The sequence below is a fragment of the Hippoglossus stenolepis genome, chromosome 3 (genome assembly GCF_022539355.2).
Source record: "Hippoglossus stenolepis isolate QCI-W04-F060 chromosome 3, HSTE1.2, whole genome shotgun sequence".
NCBI classification, from domain to species: Eukaryota; Metazoa; Chordata; class Actinopteri; order Pleuronectiformes; family Pleuronectidae; genus Hippoglossus; species Hippoglossus stenolepis.
Window position 1 is genome coordinate 17074478 of NC_061485.1, and position 15588 is coordinate 17090065.

Consider the following 15588-nt stretch of genomic DNA (forward strand, 5'->3'; position numbering starts at 1 on the left):
TCAATTTGTTTGCTTTGTAATTCCTCTGCCTGAAAATGACACAATTTCCGAAATGACCATAAAAACGAAAAGCAAATCAAATGTTATTTTATGGTAATTTAATCTCATTATGCTAAATCTCTCAGTCGTACTTTGCTATTATTCCTTGTTTACTGGTTATTTCCCCCCATGAAAGCCATGTTCCAAAGGTTTATTATGTAGTTGTAGTCTATAGCTTCCACCAGAGGGCAGTAAAGCCTCAAATATCTGTCCGCCTGTCTCTGAAAAGAGCACATTCTCATATTTAGAAATTAAGCTGACAAAGTATGAGCTCAGTTTGTAAGGATTGTTCAGCAGTGAGCTTTGTGGTGGTTTAAAATGATGAGATTGTGATTGTGTCCACACAGAACTGTCTGCCTAAACTAAATGGATTGAATAACTGCAGTCTGGAAGAGGGATTGAAAAAAGACCATACATCTGCAAAAGAACCAAAAATCATTTATTTTGACTTTTTTAATTATACATATTTAATGTGAAAATAAACTAAGCACTTAGCAATCAAAACTCTAGCAAAATAAGCAAGTAAATAGGGACAGAGTCAAAACATTTCTAGTGCACCTTAGTTAAAAAAAACTCATATTACAAACATTTGTATTTCTAGCATTAACACCACATTTATTAGTAAACTAAAACCCTAGCGTCTTGCAAATTAAATCAGAAAGGTCAAAGGTATAGTTGATACAACATTACTGCACAATTGCTAACATTCAGTAGACAGTATAACAAGTCTAAACCCCGCTGTCAGCTTTTATTTGGAGTTCTTACAAACTCCAGTTTCTATCAGTGCCCAACAGATTACCTGTTTTACAAAACAGAGAAAGAAACACTGATCTCTAGAAGACCGCCGGCCCCAACTGCTAGATTATCAACCCAAAAGAAAGTGAGTCATAAAAGCACCAAGGAACAGAGCATAGCATCTAAGACGACCTGGAAGCTAAATACAGCTGCCATGGAGAGTCCGAAACAAGTAAGAGATAGAAAGAATCAAACAAAGGCGATACGCTATACTAATATAAATCCTGTCCTTAATCACTCTGCCTCTTATCAGCAAAGCTGTGAATACAAAAAACAACATTTTGCAACTTTATTCTACTTTTGCACCAAAATGGCAAAAGTGTGTCTTTTTGTGCTGCTGGAGAGGCAGCCAGGCCTCCTCACCAAAACCTCACCACATGTAATAGCTACGTGTGGTGTCAACGGGAGAGGGTTTCCCCTCTGTGCCACCATCTTTGTCCTTTTCACCGTCAACCTCCCACAGGTTGATGAGGGGAGGGTAGAGCTCGTTAAGGGGGATGGAGGAGGTCTTCAGCATGTATTTCTTCAGAGAGTGGTGGTAGTTTTTTCTCTTCCATCTGCGGGCCATGTAGATGCCTACAGTTGCCAGGCTGATGAAGGCCAGCATGGTTGCCATGACAGCAAGCACCGCCGCACTTGGGTGCTGCTCAGACAGGTCCAGGGCAAAGGTGGCGCTACGTGTTGTCACATTAACGCAAGACTTGTGTGTCTGCAGGTGGACGTTGGAGACTGTGAGGCACACCTCATACTCAGTGGCAGGCTGAAGGTGTGTGAGGTTGTACTCATGAACGTCTACAGGGACGCGAGCTGTGTAGGTGATGTGCGGGTTGTCGATCTTCATGGTGGCTGAGGCCCACTTCAGATTGGAGGACATAACATTTGAGTTGACTTTCCAGGAAACCAGGATCGAGTGGGACTCAGTCTGCTTGACAAAGATTTTCATCACTTGGGCACTGTCAAGAAGGGTGCCGTTTATACGGATGGTGGCGACTCTGGTGTCAGCCCCCTCTGTGTTCTGGGCCACACAGGTGTAACGACCTGAATCTTCCACCTGCACGTGAGTCAACCGCAAGGTCCCCTCACGGCTCAAGTGGTAACGCCCTGACACTGTGTCTATAGTGATTTTAGTCCCAAGAGGAGTCACCCAGTAGATCTCTGGTTCTGGCTCAGCCATGGCCCTGCAATCCAGACTGACACTCATGCCCAGCTCAAGGTTCAAGTGGCTGGGGAAGGTGTCGTGGGATATGAGGGGGAGGCACTGCTCCAAGGACTCCAAGAGCCTCACCTCTCGAACCAGTTGGCCCTTGAGTTCAGTTGGGGAGCTGCACAGCATGGCCAGAGGCTCCATGAAGCGTACTGTGGTCCTATTAGAACTCATCCACTCAATGACACAATCGCAGCGCAATGGGTTGCTGTGCAGACTGATCTCCCGCAGATTAGGCAGCACCTCCACAGTGTGCTGGTAAAGGGCAGTGAGAGCGTTATTGTTTAGCATCAGGCTCTCCAGGGAAGGCATGTCCCTAAAGGCCAGCCTGTGGACATAAGACAGTTTAGGGTTGTTTGTGGCTTCCAGCTTGGTCAGTTCTGGTAGGTTGTCAAGAGCATAGCGGTCGATAGACACTAGCTCCATCATGTTGTTGATGCCCAACTCCTTCAGACGTAGCATGTTCCTGAAGTCTCCTTCCTGGATCTTGTGAACTGGATTTTTGTTTAAATCCAAGAATTTCAGATTGGGGACTTTCTGAAGTGCCAGTTGAGGGATTCTGACCAGCTTGTTGTCATAGAAGGAAATACTTTCCAGGGTATCCAAACCTACAAATGCATTAGCTGGCACATCAATCAGGTCCATGCCAGCCAGAACCAGACTCCTCAGGCTTCCTAGAGGCTTGAAGTTCATGTCCAGGAGGCCAATGACTGGGTTCTCCCCAATCATGAGGATCTCGAGGTTAGGTGTTTCTTCAAACCAGCGGTTGTCTATGACATGCAGCCTGTTGGAGTTGAGATGAAGGCGAAGTAAGCTGCGCAGGCCTGCAAATGCGCGAGGAGAGATGGAATTAATCTGGTTGTGGTTGATGTAGAGCTCCTGGAGGTTGGAGAGGTTTCCCAGGCAGTGATCTGGCAGCTGACTGATCTGGTTCTCCTCTAGATGCAGAGTGGTCAGGTGGTTCATGCTTGTGAGGCCCACTGCTTCCACAGTGCTAAAGTTGTTCTGAGATAGGTCCAACTCTGTCAGGTTGAACAGTACTTCCAGCTCTCCGTTGGTGTGCGAGATGGCATTACTTTGAAGCAGCAACACCTGGGTATCTGTTGACAGGTTGGTGGGGATGTGCGTGAGCCTCAAGTCATTGCAGTCCACTGTAATTGCCTCCTTGTAGGTCGACTGGGGGGTGAACCAAGGGCGAATCTCACACACGCACAAACAAGGACATTCTTTGCCATGTATGGGCGACAGGAAGCCAAGAATCAATCCCAGGCACAGCCAGATAAAAGGAGGCCAATGCTGAGAGCTGAGCGCCATTTTTTCTGCGCTCTCTGCTCACAGAAATCGTTCGAGGAGAGGCAGTGTTCAGGAGGAGGGTATGAAGGGAAGGTTTGTGGGCATTAGTCTTCTTTACTGCTAGCTAGCTGCTGTAGGACCTTTAGCAGGTAACTTCTAATCCAGAATGAGGCAGAATACTCAAAGGACATCTGGTCCAAACTTCACCACCACACCTCACTTCCACGCCTTGAGGTTTAGACCTAAAATAACAGACAGAACAAGGCAGTTAGATCAAATTATATTTTGACATTTTTGATTGTGTTTGTAAAAAAGTTAATGATAAGATAACAGTACAGTAATGACACTCAAAACAGCAGATAAGAGACAGTGAGATGCTTATAGCTGTTTCTTTGCAGATGATGCAACTTTTTTCAGCAATGACCCCCCCCCCCACACACACACACACTTTTTTAGGGAGACTACGGTGACACATCTAATGGGGTTGAAATGATCTGTGGTATTGACCTTGTAGCCCTGCAGTTGTTGACATATACACAGCCCAACACTGACTACACGTGCCTAAACTTACTTCACCACTGTGGTATCTGTGTGGTTATTCTATTGGTTTAAGTCTCATGAGTGAGTTTACATGCAAAAATATTGCCTTCTTACGATTGGTTACCGCTAAATGGGTCTGGGACTTCAATAAAGATATTCTATCAAAGCAAGAGTTTCCTAAAATGGGTTGGTGTCATGTGGCGGTGACAGAAATGTACTTCATAATAAAGAGAATTGTACAAAGTGGTCGTTCCATCATCAAGCTGTCTTTTACCTCAGCATATGAAGACAGAAGAGTACGGCTTGGTGCAGTAAGAGCTCTGTTTATCAGTAGCTAAGAAGACGGGGCTGATATTAGCTCTGCTTCCCTGAGTGTTGCATATCTGTCTCCTCAGAGATTACCATCATGTTTTTCTCTCTGGGCTGGGTAGATTATCTGCATGCCAGCTTGATATCAGCGATCCTCTTGAACGACTGTGTGGGGTGGGCACAGCCGGAAACTCTGGCTGAGAGCCCATTACACAACAGGCTTAATACACGGGGATTGTGTGCTCTTCACTGTTAATCACCCACTACTTATGATACAGTCCCATGGGAAGCAGTCATCATGCACACGTCAAGTGAATTCAGCAGTTTTTTTTGAAGAGCCAGCGCTGTGGCTGCAGACGTGACATACTCATCCGTGTTCGGTAAAGCCAAGACAAGCAGAGATAGACCGAAGTACTGACAGGCAGAGTCGTCAAAGGAATAGAAATATTTTACGCCGTTGCTCTAATCCGTCTATTTCATGACTCCAATTTTTAATGTCTGTACGGATGACACGTGCAGGCTCAATTTCCACAAGCAGATTAGGCAACGTGAGCAATGGAGATGAAGAAGCTGTCACCAGTTTCCAGAAAACGTATCCAAGTATATTAATCTCTTATGTGATCATGTGTTTTTACTTTAAGTACAACATCTAAATAGCTTTCTTTTGGCCATGTTGTGTTTGTGTATCTAAGATGAGTTTTGTGTGTATTTGGGTTTGGGGGGAAGCAAAAGTGACAGCCAAGAGAAATAATAAGCTTATATAATAATTTACTTATTCAAGAGAGAGAAAGAAACTCTCTGTTGACTCTCACTCACTAAAACTGAACACCACAATGTCGGCTTCTAGTCTGACAGAAACTCACATTTATTCTCATAAATAAACTGATTTTGAGCATCCAGTGTGTGTGTGTGTGTGTGTGTGTGTGTGTGTGTGTGTGTGTGTGTGTGTGTGTGTGTGTGTGTGTGTGTTTGTGTGCAACACAAAGAGATAAATGAGTGTATTTTGTTTCACATCCAAACTGTTCCAAGTTCTTCCAATATTAACATAAAACAGACACAGATCGTTTTCTCACTCCTTTCATGTGTTGTTCTGTCTGTTGACACCTTTTCAAAGTTCTTCTTCCACATTTGCATGTAGAATAGTACAAACGAAACTTAGCAAAATACAAAATGGAACACTAACTATGCAGAAAAACTGCATTATACCGTTGTTTCTAGAAATGTAAACATGACGGAAAGTGTCACTTAAAAGTGCATAATCAAATACAACGAATATGCGGGTGAAAAGTTCAAGTGACAGAGTTTGAGTGAAAACACATATGGTGCCTGGTATCAAGTGGCCGGTCTCTACAATATCTTCCCTCGGCCCCTCAGTGTAACTGAAGTGTGGCAGCAGCGACTTGCACCTTTTCCTGTCTCTATTTATAGATCTGAGGAATAACTGCCAAACATGCTGTACTTCCTTTTGCGCTCAACAATCAATAAGTCTCTGAACAATTAATTAATATGTCTGACCCTTTGCTCCTCAGTATATTGAGAAATGTTAAGTCTGGTATTACGGTTGTCTGTCCTCTCTCCTCCTCTGTGTTGTTGGGTCTTAAATCGGAGGAGACAGGCGGAGTAATCGCTGCTTTCATGCTGAGGCCATAAAACTCAGACACCTGGCACCAGGTTTCTGGCAGCCTGGCAGCACTATGGGGGTCTGCATCCGTTCCCACCTATGTCTCACTGTGTGTGTGTGTTGACCTTATCGACCCAAAAAAAGCTCTGGTGAGCGCATATGCTTTTTCACAGATGGCCTGCTTCATAATCACAGTAGTGCCCAAATTCATACTTAGAAGCTGCCCGCTACGCCCACATGATACCTACATAGACACAGTCTGAATTAAGCATTGTCCTTAAAGAGACCTTTAAGTTTTACCGATAAGTCAAACCCATGACCCTTCACTGGCTTCCCACTGAGCAATGCCAAACTTTCCTAGAGTTGGTATAAAATAAAATGATCTATATAGCTTTACCTCTAGAAATCCAAATTACACATAATAACCTTCGCCAAGAAGACTATGTTTTCATCTGTGTTGGTCTGTCTGTCTATTAGTTATAGAAATTATAGTATTATATACTACCAGTTATTCTTTAAGCGTCATAGGGGAGCTGGAGCCAATCCCAGCTGACATTGGACTAGAGGCGGAGTACACCCTGGACAGTGACAAACAATCATTCACTCTCAGTTTGGAGTCTCAAGTTAACCTTACCCCAATCTCACTGTTTTGGGATTGTGAGAAGAAGCCGAAGAGCCTGGAGGGAAAACCCATGCAAACCTGGGGAGAACGTGCCAACTCCACACAGAAAGGCCCCGATCGAACCAGTGCTAACCACTGCACTGCTGCACTGGATAGAAGTAGTGAGTGGAAATAGCAACGTTTTTTTTACTTCCATATTTTTATTCTGATTCAATTTCCTAGCGAATAACGATTATTACCTCAAAACATGACAACAACTCCATCAGAGGAGAACTGCATCCCACAGGTTTGATCGGACGATGCCGTACAGAAGCACTTTGTAAACCTTTCTTCTCTGGGATACGACAGAGATCAGATCTGAGATTAATTCTCTCAGTAGCAGGGCAGGAGCAATTGTGTACCAGCACCTGTATCCTGGAAATCTATTACTAATCTCTTGGCTGAGGCAGCAACGAGCAAAGACACCGGAGGGATTGTAATTAAAAATGCATGCCTACAGATGTACCTACAGTGCACTCATTTCCACACTGTCACTAAATACACACTCAGTTTTCCCCACTCTTACTTGACTCACACAGCGTGACGTGCACACACACACACAGACTGGAAGCAGACAGAGAAATCCCTCAACAGCTTGGCAGTCTCCATCCGACTGTCTGAACTGAAGCCTCCAGCAGGAGGGATTTACTCTCTTTGCTTTGCCAATCCTTATGAGGTTTTAATTTAAGTACACATGGCACATATGAAACACACACATCTAAAAATATTCATTTACAGCCCCCGATATTGCCACAGGGTTCCTGTAAAGCTCCGGAGAATCCCTGGCCCTGCGGTTCAAAGCAAGACCATCATATGTAATTGTGGAACATAATGAGCTTTGTCTGCTTCATTCTAAGGCCTCGTGAATGCATTTATAAGACAGGGGTGCTGGACAATACAGGGAGCAATGAAGATAAAGAGAACGACTAAAGAAACACAGACCTGCAGTCAGACGCAGGCGGATATTTCTTTAGATCTAAGCAGTGCAGGGTTTTAGTCGCTGTTTTCGGTGGATGAAGTTAACAGAGACCTCAATTCATTTTATTTTCCACCTTAGAGTTGAGGTGCAATCGTCCTAATACAACAAACACTGTTGTGTATCTGTGGTGCAGCCAGGCAGAATCTCACTTGATAGCACGGTGCATCAGTTTTCATAGGAGGCAATGCTTAGCCCCGCTCTGTTTCTGAGGAACCTTTTCACTGGGTGCAAAATGTAAGCAGTGTTTCTAAATCAGGGGCCGCACAACAGTCTCACAGACATGCCATCGCCATAGCAACGGCTATGCCACAGGCCGTCTGTTTCATAACTAAATGAAGACATTAGAAGACGGCTATTAGTGACATCGCAGGAGTAACTGTTACAGTATATAATAGAACGACAGTGCCACCATCAAATCAAGCACTTATATTCAAATGTTTGAGTCTTCTCCACAGTGGCTTGTACAATAATGCATTGCCAGAGTTTCATCTTTAAAAAAAGAAACTTAAGTAGGGCTTCCTGATGTTTCCTCCATGTCGTCACTGTGCTGCCCGGCCTGACACACAGCCTGCTCCATCCCCATTAGTATGCAAGCGTCTCCCTTCAGATCACACAAGGCTTTGATGCAGCTGCTGATGGCAGAGGTGTAGAGAGCGGAGGGGAAGAAGAAGGATGCCTGTCCACTCAGTCAGAGAGACAGTACAGAGGAGGAGGAGGATGAAGGGCTCCGCCACAGGGACAAATGACAAACAAAGAAAATCCAATGCTGTATGGAACTAAAGGAAAGTGTGTTTTTTATTTTTTAAAACTCTATTAGGATTTAAAAGCCACCGCATGGCAAATTGTCACTGTATTTCTATTTACTGCAAATCGATGTGGTGACTTTATTTCCCCGCGGAACTGAGATGGATCTTAACGCAATTTTTCTCCTCTGACTTAAATTTTTTTGCTCTCACTCACTCTCTCTCCCTCCACTTCACTTTCTCCTTACAGTTGCAGTATTGGGGAGAAGCCAATATGTTGTCACTGGGGCATCGATCCATCACTCTGACACTGCCAAAGTCTCCAGTCTCACGGGACCCCCCTATTTTAAAACAATGCAGAGGTCAAGGAAGATGAAGCTGCACAGTTCAAATTGACCTCTACGCTGACAAAACTGAGCCAAAAATAATGCTTTTAGAATGGATCTTTACAAACAGGCTTGTAGGAGACTTTCCCACATGTTTTTATTCAACTTCAACTGTGCTTTTAGGTTTCATTTGATATTACTCCTGCATACTTGCACTTCAAAATGCTTCAACTAACTTTTTTGAGGGACTATACAGAGTTTAAATTGTATGGTTACATTTAAATGCATTAACGTCTTACACCACTGTGAAGAGCAGATAACGCCAATTCATTTTCAGTTCATAACAAAGGAGGGGAAAACAGCTGACTCAGTAACAACAAAGCTCACAAAGGGAGAGGGTCAAGCTGTTGCGCCCCTGTCTCCCCACCACATGCTGCAGAGTATAGGCCCTATATAGATCACAATGGCTCCTCCCCAAACACACACACACACACACACACACACACCAAGAAAAGTCTTTGTTTCAGCATGTTCTCACACTCCATATCACTATAGCTGAGGAGATAAGCCACTGTGCATTGTAGGATAATGGGAAAGTGCCACAATCGGCTATACTGTCATATCATTGGCTCTCATTGACATCATGGTTCAATTGTCTTCATTAGTTTGTGAAGAACCCAAAGTTGTGTGGTTAAAGTTTCTGTGGTGCAAATAGTTCAAGGCCTTATTTCTCTCCTGTCCTCATCAAAATAGCGACCTAACTTCCATGCGTTTTGGTAAAAGTGACTTCCTTTGTGTTGTGACCTCAGTAACAGGTGTGTTATGCAGCAGCTGGAACAACCACTTGGCAAAGGTGACCCCCAAAACACACACTTATCCCTGCTTTCTCAAACCCCTGTGGCTGGTGTGTCTCGCTCATCTGTGTCTTCACCTCAGACATCTGCCAACCCCCTGACCCTCAGGCATGCAAATATGTTGGATGGCGCCTGTGGATGCTATATCCCATAATCAGTTTTTTGGAGCCGCACTCTGCTGCTGGCCAGTGATGCTGCAGGTTATGTAAATGTTACACTACATCTTTGGTTGAACCCACTGTCACAGTGCAGTGAATTGTCAGGGCTGCAGCTTGTGATACTCACATAAATATTTATCAAAGGAAAAACTGAATATTGCAATAAGGTTTTGCATAGTGCACGGATTTGTCTCGTGTTTTCTTTGTTTCCCTCCCTCTAGCTGGTCAGTTCATATTTATACACTTGAGATTTGGTTCACAATAATCCTATACTGTGCATATACACTGACTGCAGAGCGCAGTGCCCTTGCAAATCTAATAGCCTAATATATTTTGATAAGATTAACCCAACGCATACGCTGCAGATAAACGCTGAGCAGACATCGATAGGGACAATTTCCAGGATCTATTTTCCGTCTAAATCAAATCTTGAAGCCATAAAAACAGTATTTTATCTCTATAGTCTGTAACACGCGCTGCACGGGGACCCCCAGCAGAGGAGGAATAACATGTTATTGTTTCATTTCATCTTCAGTGCACATCTAAAAACACACAAAACATGCAATCACCTTTACGACTTTATCCATGCATCAGAAGGAAAAATATCTATAAAGCAAAATGCACAGAGGTAATATACAGTGCCTGTCAACATTTCAGAACATGCATTGAATAAACACACTGCTCTCACCTATACGAGCACGCGCGGCTGCTGCAGGCTGACCCGGTGTCCGCAGCTCCGACGATGACGCGCGAGGGGCTTGCACGCTGTGTTTTAAAGAATAAAAACAATCAGACTCATCTGAGTAAATCCTGTCAATCTGTAGCAAACGCCCCTCGGTGGGCTGTAACACGCGCTCCGCTCCGGGGCTGCAGGAGGAGGAACAGGGTGCTGCAGCAGCGCACAGGCTCCAGTGAGCAGCAGCTGCCTGGTGCAGGTCAGCTCCACACTGACTCTGACAGCGGTGCAACCTCCCCATCTGTCATCAGCACCATGGGAACTCAAGTCCCACCCTGAGCGACCCACAAGCCACGAGCTGTTAGTTACGGTGGAGCCAGAGACGTATTTTTATTGTATTATATTTTATATTTTAATAAAGTGTCTCTATTATAACTCGTAAGTTTATCCAACATTAGTTTAAAAAGCAGAACAAAAGAGTCTCTTTGAGGAGAAGATGTACAAAGACATTTGGGTGCCACATGGACTTAGAGTTGATATCAATTTAATGACTTGATAATAAATAATTCATGATAATTATGAAATGCAATGGACTTTAAAGTGGATCATAAGAGACTCTCTCTCTCCCTGACACTTTGAGGACTGAAACACTTCACCCACCCCTCCATCGGCATAGTGGTGAGTAGATTTGGGTGAACTATCCCTTTAACCAAACCTTAAAACATGTCTTCACCTTAAGATTTAATGATTTATGTTATGGGGACTTTCTTTTTGTCCCCATAGGGAAGACAAGTCCTTTAACCTAACCCCTAACCCTAGCATAGCCAAAACCTTATGCATAACCCTAACCATGACCAATTCATGCCTAACCCTAATGTTAACCTAACCACAATTCACATCTTACCACTAACCTTAACCAGGACCTCAGAAATTACGTTTTGCCTCAGAACCAGGCTTCGGTCCCCATGAGGTCTACTGGTCATTGTTTGTTCTGGAAAGGTCCTAAAGAGGAGATAAAAACAAGAACACGCACACACACAAACAACACTTCTACAGAGAAGTCTGTGTTGAGAGAGAGCGAGAGAGAGAGACGTCTTTTTCTCTGTCACGTCTTTAGATTCTTCCTCTTCCTCCTCCTCCTCCTCCTCCTCCTCCTCTCTAAGGGCCAGTAGTGAAAATGACAACGTTTCATCACTTGTTGTTTGAGCTGCCGCTTTGGGAGTTGTCTGGCTGCTTCTTCATTCACGCTGCAGCTACAGAGAAGAAACGTGCGTCGTCTCTGTGTTGAGACAACAAAGTGTGAGCCAGGCAGACAGATGTCATGTGCAGGTTATAAGTCACAGATGTGTGTTCGTTTTTTTAACTGAGGATCAACACAGGTCTGACTCAGTCTGTTTACACTGCAATATTTAAAGTTCAACAATGCAGAAGTTCATTTGACTGGATTGCTAATGTAAAGAAGTAGCTCTGACTATTTTGAAACTATAGGTACATGCAGTATTTATTGCATCACCCTGGTGTGATGATGTCTTTAGGGACCTGCCCTCTACACTGACCCCCCCGGGGACGGATGCGTCTCCTTCCAGCAGAGTCAGAGAGCCCCATGTTGCATGCTGTTGATATGGAGCAGAGGCCTAACTGTCCTCAGGAAAGCCACAAGGCACAAACATTTCCTCTAAGGGGGATTGTTAGACGTCTTCAACATGAACATTTAGGTTGTTGTCTTAGTCTTTCAAAAGGACTTGAGCTGCTTTCACACCTGCACCAGACTATGGTTAATATCCTGACATTTTCCAGTGGGCTGTCTGTAAAAACACAAATGTCCGAGTCAGATGCCATGGACGATCTATTTTTCCATTGCATCCAAAGAAATTAACACAAAGTGAAAAGAACTAAAATATGACGATAATATGGTTAATATTGTTAATATGACGATATTATGTTATTATCACTCACATCCAGTTCTGCAGGTTGATGAAAAGCACTTGTCGCTTTCTTAACGTCTGCATTAAAGCAGCCTCCCCTGAATCACTACCTTCTTTTCCACAGAGGTGACAGTGCCAGGCCTCGCACGCGTGAGGCTGCTGCACTGATCGTCAACTTGTGTGGGAGTGAAGTTGAGCCGCCCGTCCTCCACTGCATTGTATCCCTCTAACACGGAGACTCTGTCTTGGAGACCTTCAACCTTTGTCTTGTTGGATCAATCAGGGATTCTCCCACGCTGCTGCTGTGTGACTCATGCTACTGTACAGACGGCACAGATGTTAGTGTAACCTTCTACACATGGCAGCCTGAAACCTTTTCACAACAGAGCACACGCAGAGTCCAAAGCTTTAGTCATCCTTAAAAACCACCAACAAAGTGCCTGTTTACTATTTGATATGTTTTGGGCCTTTTCCCCGTAGTCGGAAAAGTGATTTTTAGTGAGTAACTTGTAACAAGTGTTGAGTAAAACCTCTCAAAATACAAATTTATTAGTGAGGTTTGATTCGTTTTAGCCAAGGGCCAACTGGATCTTGTTTAAAGGCCTGTGTGGTGTTTAAAAGCTGCTCTGTGGGAACCGCTCGTATCTTTCTCCCACCAGGGAGAGCTGAAGGTTTATTCAGCAGTCACCCTGTGTGTGTTGGTTGCATCCAGCAAATCATAATTTCCCACCATTAACCTGCAGTGCTTGTGGTGCGGTTGCCATGGCAACAGTTCCCTCCCAGGAAAGGCGATGCAGCATATCCACCGGTTTATTAGATCTCTGATCACACAGCTCCCTCCACATGGCCATCTGGGAGAACCAGTAACATGCCCCCCGTTTTACCTTTCGCAAGTCTTCTCTCATCATTCTGCCGCATTACACTGAGCCGAGGAGGAGGCAAGGTGTCATTTTTCTTGTCAGCGCTTGTTTTCGGTCATAGATGGGTAGAATATTAAATACAACGTGTCAAGGAGTGATGGGATGAAGGTTTGCGGAAAATAAAGTGGATGCTGAGAAGACACACACACAAACACACACAGACACGCATCACGACTTCACTGCAAGTGAACGGCTAATGCCTCAAAAAGCCTTTGTCAAAGATTTTTAACACAGGAGGGACAGACAGTTTCATTTGTGAGATAAATGTATAAGTACCTCCGATTTTCTCGATTACAGCTGATCTTGAGGAGAACAGCTTGATGCCTTCCTCAGCTGTAACTGGAACAGATGCCTACCTCCAAGCATTTAACACAGTTGCCACCTTGTTGTGACATAATGTCACCATCACACCATTTTCATGCCAAGATCACAAATGTGTGTGTACATGCACATGACAAACACTGTCACTTTTTAGGGAAAAGTGTTAATTCAACTCTTATTTTCCCTGAACTAATACTGATAATTCACACATTTACAGGAACACTACATTTTGAGCAATACACTTATTTGCTTTCTTGCCAAGAGATTACAAGATCAACACCACTCTCACATCTATATCGTTTATCAAACCGTCTATCATCTGTATCCTACATAGAACTAAGAGACATATGTACAAAGTCTGTATATGAATAATGATGGCCAACGCATCTCCGCTTCCTCTCCCTATTTATTTCTCAACCAAATATCAAAAGCACGATCACTTCCCCTCTACTTTAACTTCCCTTCACTCGCTGCCTGTGTTTTAGAATTGATTTCAAAAAATTGTTCTTGACTTTCGAGGCACTGCATGGTTTGGCACCGAGCTACTTGGCTGAGCTTCTAAATCAGTACTCACCAGCCCGTTGCCTGAGATCTTCTGATAAGGAGCTGTTTGCTTATTCCTTATTCAAGGCTGAGGGGGCCCTGTCTCGAGGGTGACAGGGCCTCTGCTGTTAGGAACCAAACCCTCTGGTATAGTTTACCTGATAATAATAATGAGTAGTCATTGTTATTAAATTTTTTGTTGTTATTATTATTGTTGTTGTTGTTGTTGTTGTTGTTGTTGTCTTATTATTATAAGGCAAGGCTAAATAACATATTATCTAAATGACCTTGCTTCACCAGGGCAGTTTAGATGTGACAATAACTCACTAAGTGATATGATAATAGAAATAGAAGCTAAACTAGAGTTAACATTGTTGTTGCTTGTGTCCTAAAATAGAATTATTAATGTATATTCAGCTCCGTTAGATAATGTGATTATGACACAAAGATAAATTAAAACACACAGAGACAGTTTACGCTACTGGCCAGGTTTAGACAGTTGGAACTCAAGGCTATGTATTGTATACTGCATGTGGGACATGAAATGTACATGTCAGACATTTCTGGAGTAGTGTGTAATGTTTTTTTCATGCTGTCTACAAACTGTGCCAATCGTTAACCGCACTCTGTAGAAATGTAGGACAGTCCTCTTCCAGTAGCGCTGGCAATGAATGTTTACGTCCACTTTTACAGCCAAGACTCAAGGTGAGTGCCAGTGTGAAACGCCTCATCGGAATCGGTCTTAATAGCCACTGAGGTGATGAGGTCCTGACTCCCGTTACACATGTCACTTTGCATTAGTGTCCACATTAGAGCCTGCCACTCCACAACCAATCAGAGACACTTAACAACAAAATCAACAGATCCCTTTATAATTGCTCCTGAGCAAAGCAATTTAGCCGAGGCTCTGGAGGATTGACTTTCATTTGGGTTTGTCAAACACAGGCCCTGCTTGATATGTTTTGGCCCAATGGAAAATTAAAATAGTTTCTGAAGAGTGTGTGTGTGTGTGTGTGTGTGTGTGTGTGTGTGTGTGTGTGTGTGTGTGTGTGTGTGTGTGTGTGTGTGTGTGTGTGTGTGTGTGTGTGTGTGTGTGTGGGTGTGATAGCCATTTGCAATCATTTGCTTTATGCAAAAAATTATTAATGAAGGTAATTGTTCTTGGGCGCGCTGCATTGTGATAGAATATAATAGTGTAGTAGAATAATAGCGTCATGTTAATTGATTTTATTTATCATCTTTATATTTCCTATCAGAGAAAAACATTAACCAGCCGTGTTTTTTTTTTCTCCCACTTAATCCATCCCAACAAAATAAAAAACATTAATATTTAATTGGCATGTGGCATCGCCATCTTTTACATCGCTGATGTTTTGCCAAGGAGGAGAGAACTGCTTTGACTGCTGAAAGCTGACAATTTGGAAACGTCACAGATTGGAAGCAGCAGGGAAAGTGCAATCAAGTTCAAGTATTTCTGAATACATGCGATCCATTGCAAAGTAAGACAGCTCAGAGTTAAAGATGTCTTTACCATCTGCCTCTCATCATTAAATAATGATCTGCAGTATGTTGAGGTCATGATACCACACAGGCTGTGTTGTGTCTCCAGAGATGAGCAGGAAAATGTTCTGATTAAAAAATGCAATATGTTTACTTTGTGAGTTCTCTGTAGGTCACAACC

The 15588-nt window shown here is 43.5% G+C and overlaps 1 protein-coding gene across 1 annotated transcript; it reads right to left on the bottom strand.

Annotated features, from left to right (window-relative positions):
* Nucleotides 1-457: 457 nt before the first annotated feature.
* Nucleotides 458-10468, bottom strand: LOC118105039 (leucine-rich repeat neuronal protein 1). Its single transcript, XM_035152410.1, has 2 exons — nt 10211-10468; nt 458-3573 (listed from the first exon to the last, which is right to left on the bottom strand). Exon 2 carries the CDS (start codon nt 3350-3352, stop codon nt 1205-1207), a length of 2148 nt encoding a protein of 715 aa, XP_035008301.1. The 5' UTR covers nt 3353-3573; nt 10211-10468; the 3' UTR covers nt 458-1204.
* Between the last annotated feature and the right edge of the window lie 5120 nt (nt 10469-15588).

Excerpts from the sequence above, each read along its gene's own strand:
- LOC118105039 (XM_035152410.1), bottom strand. The coding sequence starts at position 3,352 with ATGGCGCTCAGCTCTCAGCATTGGCCTCCTTTTATCTGGCTGTGCCTG.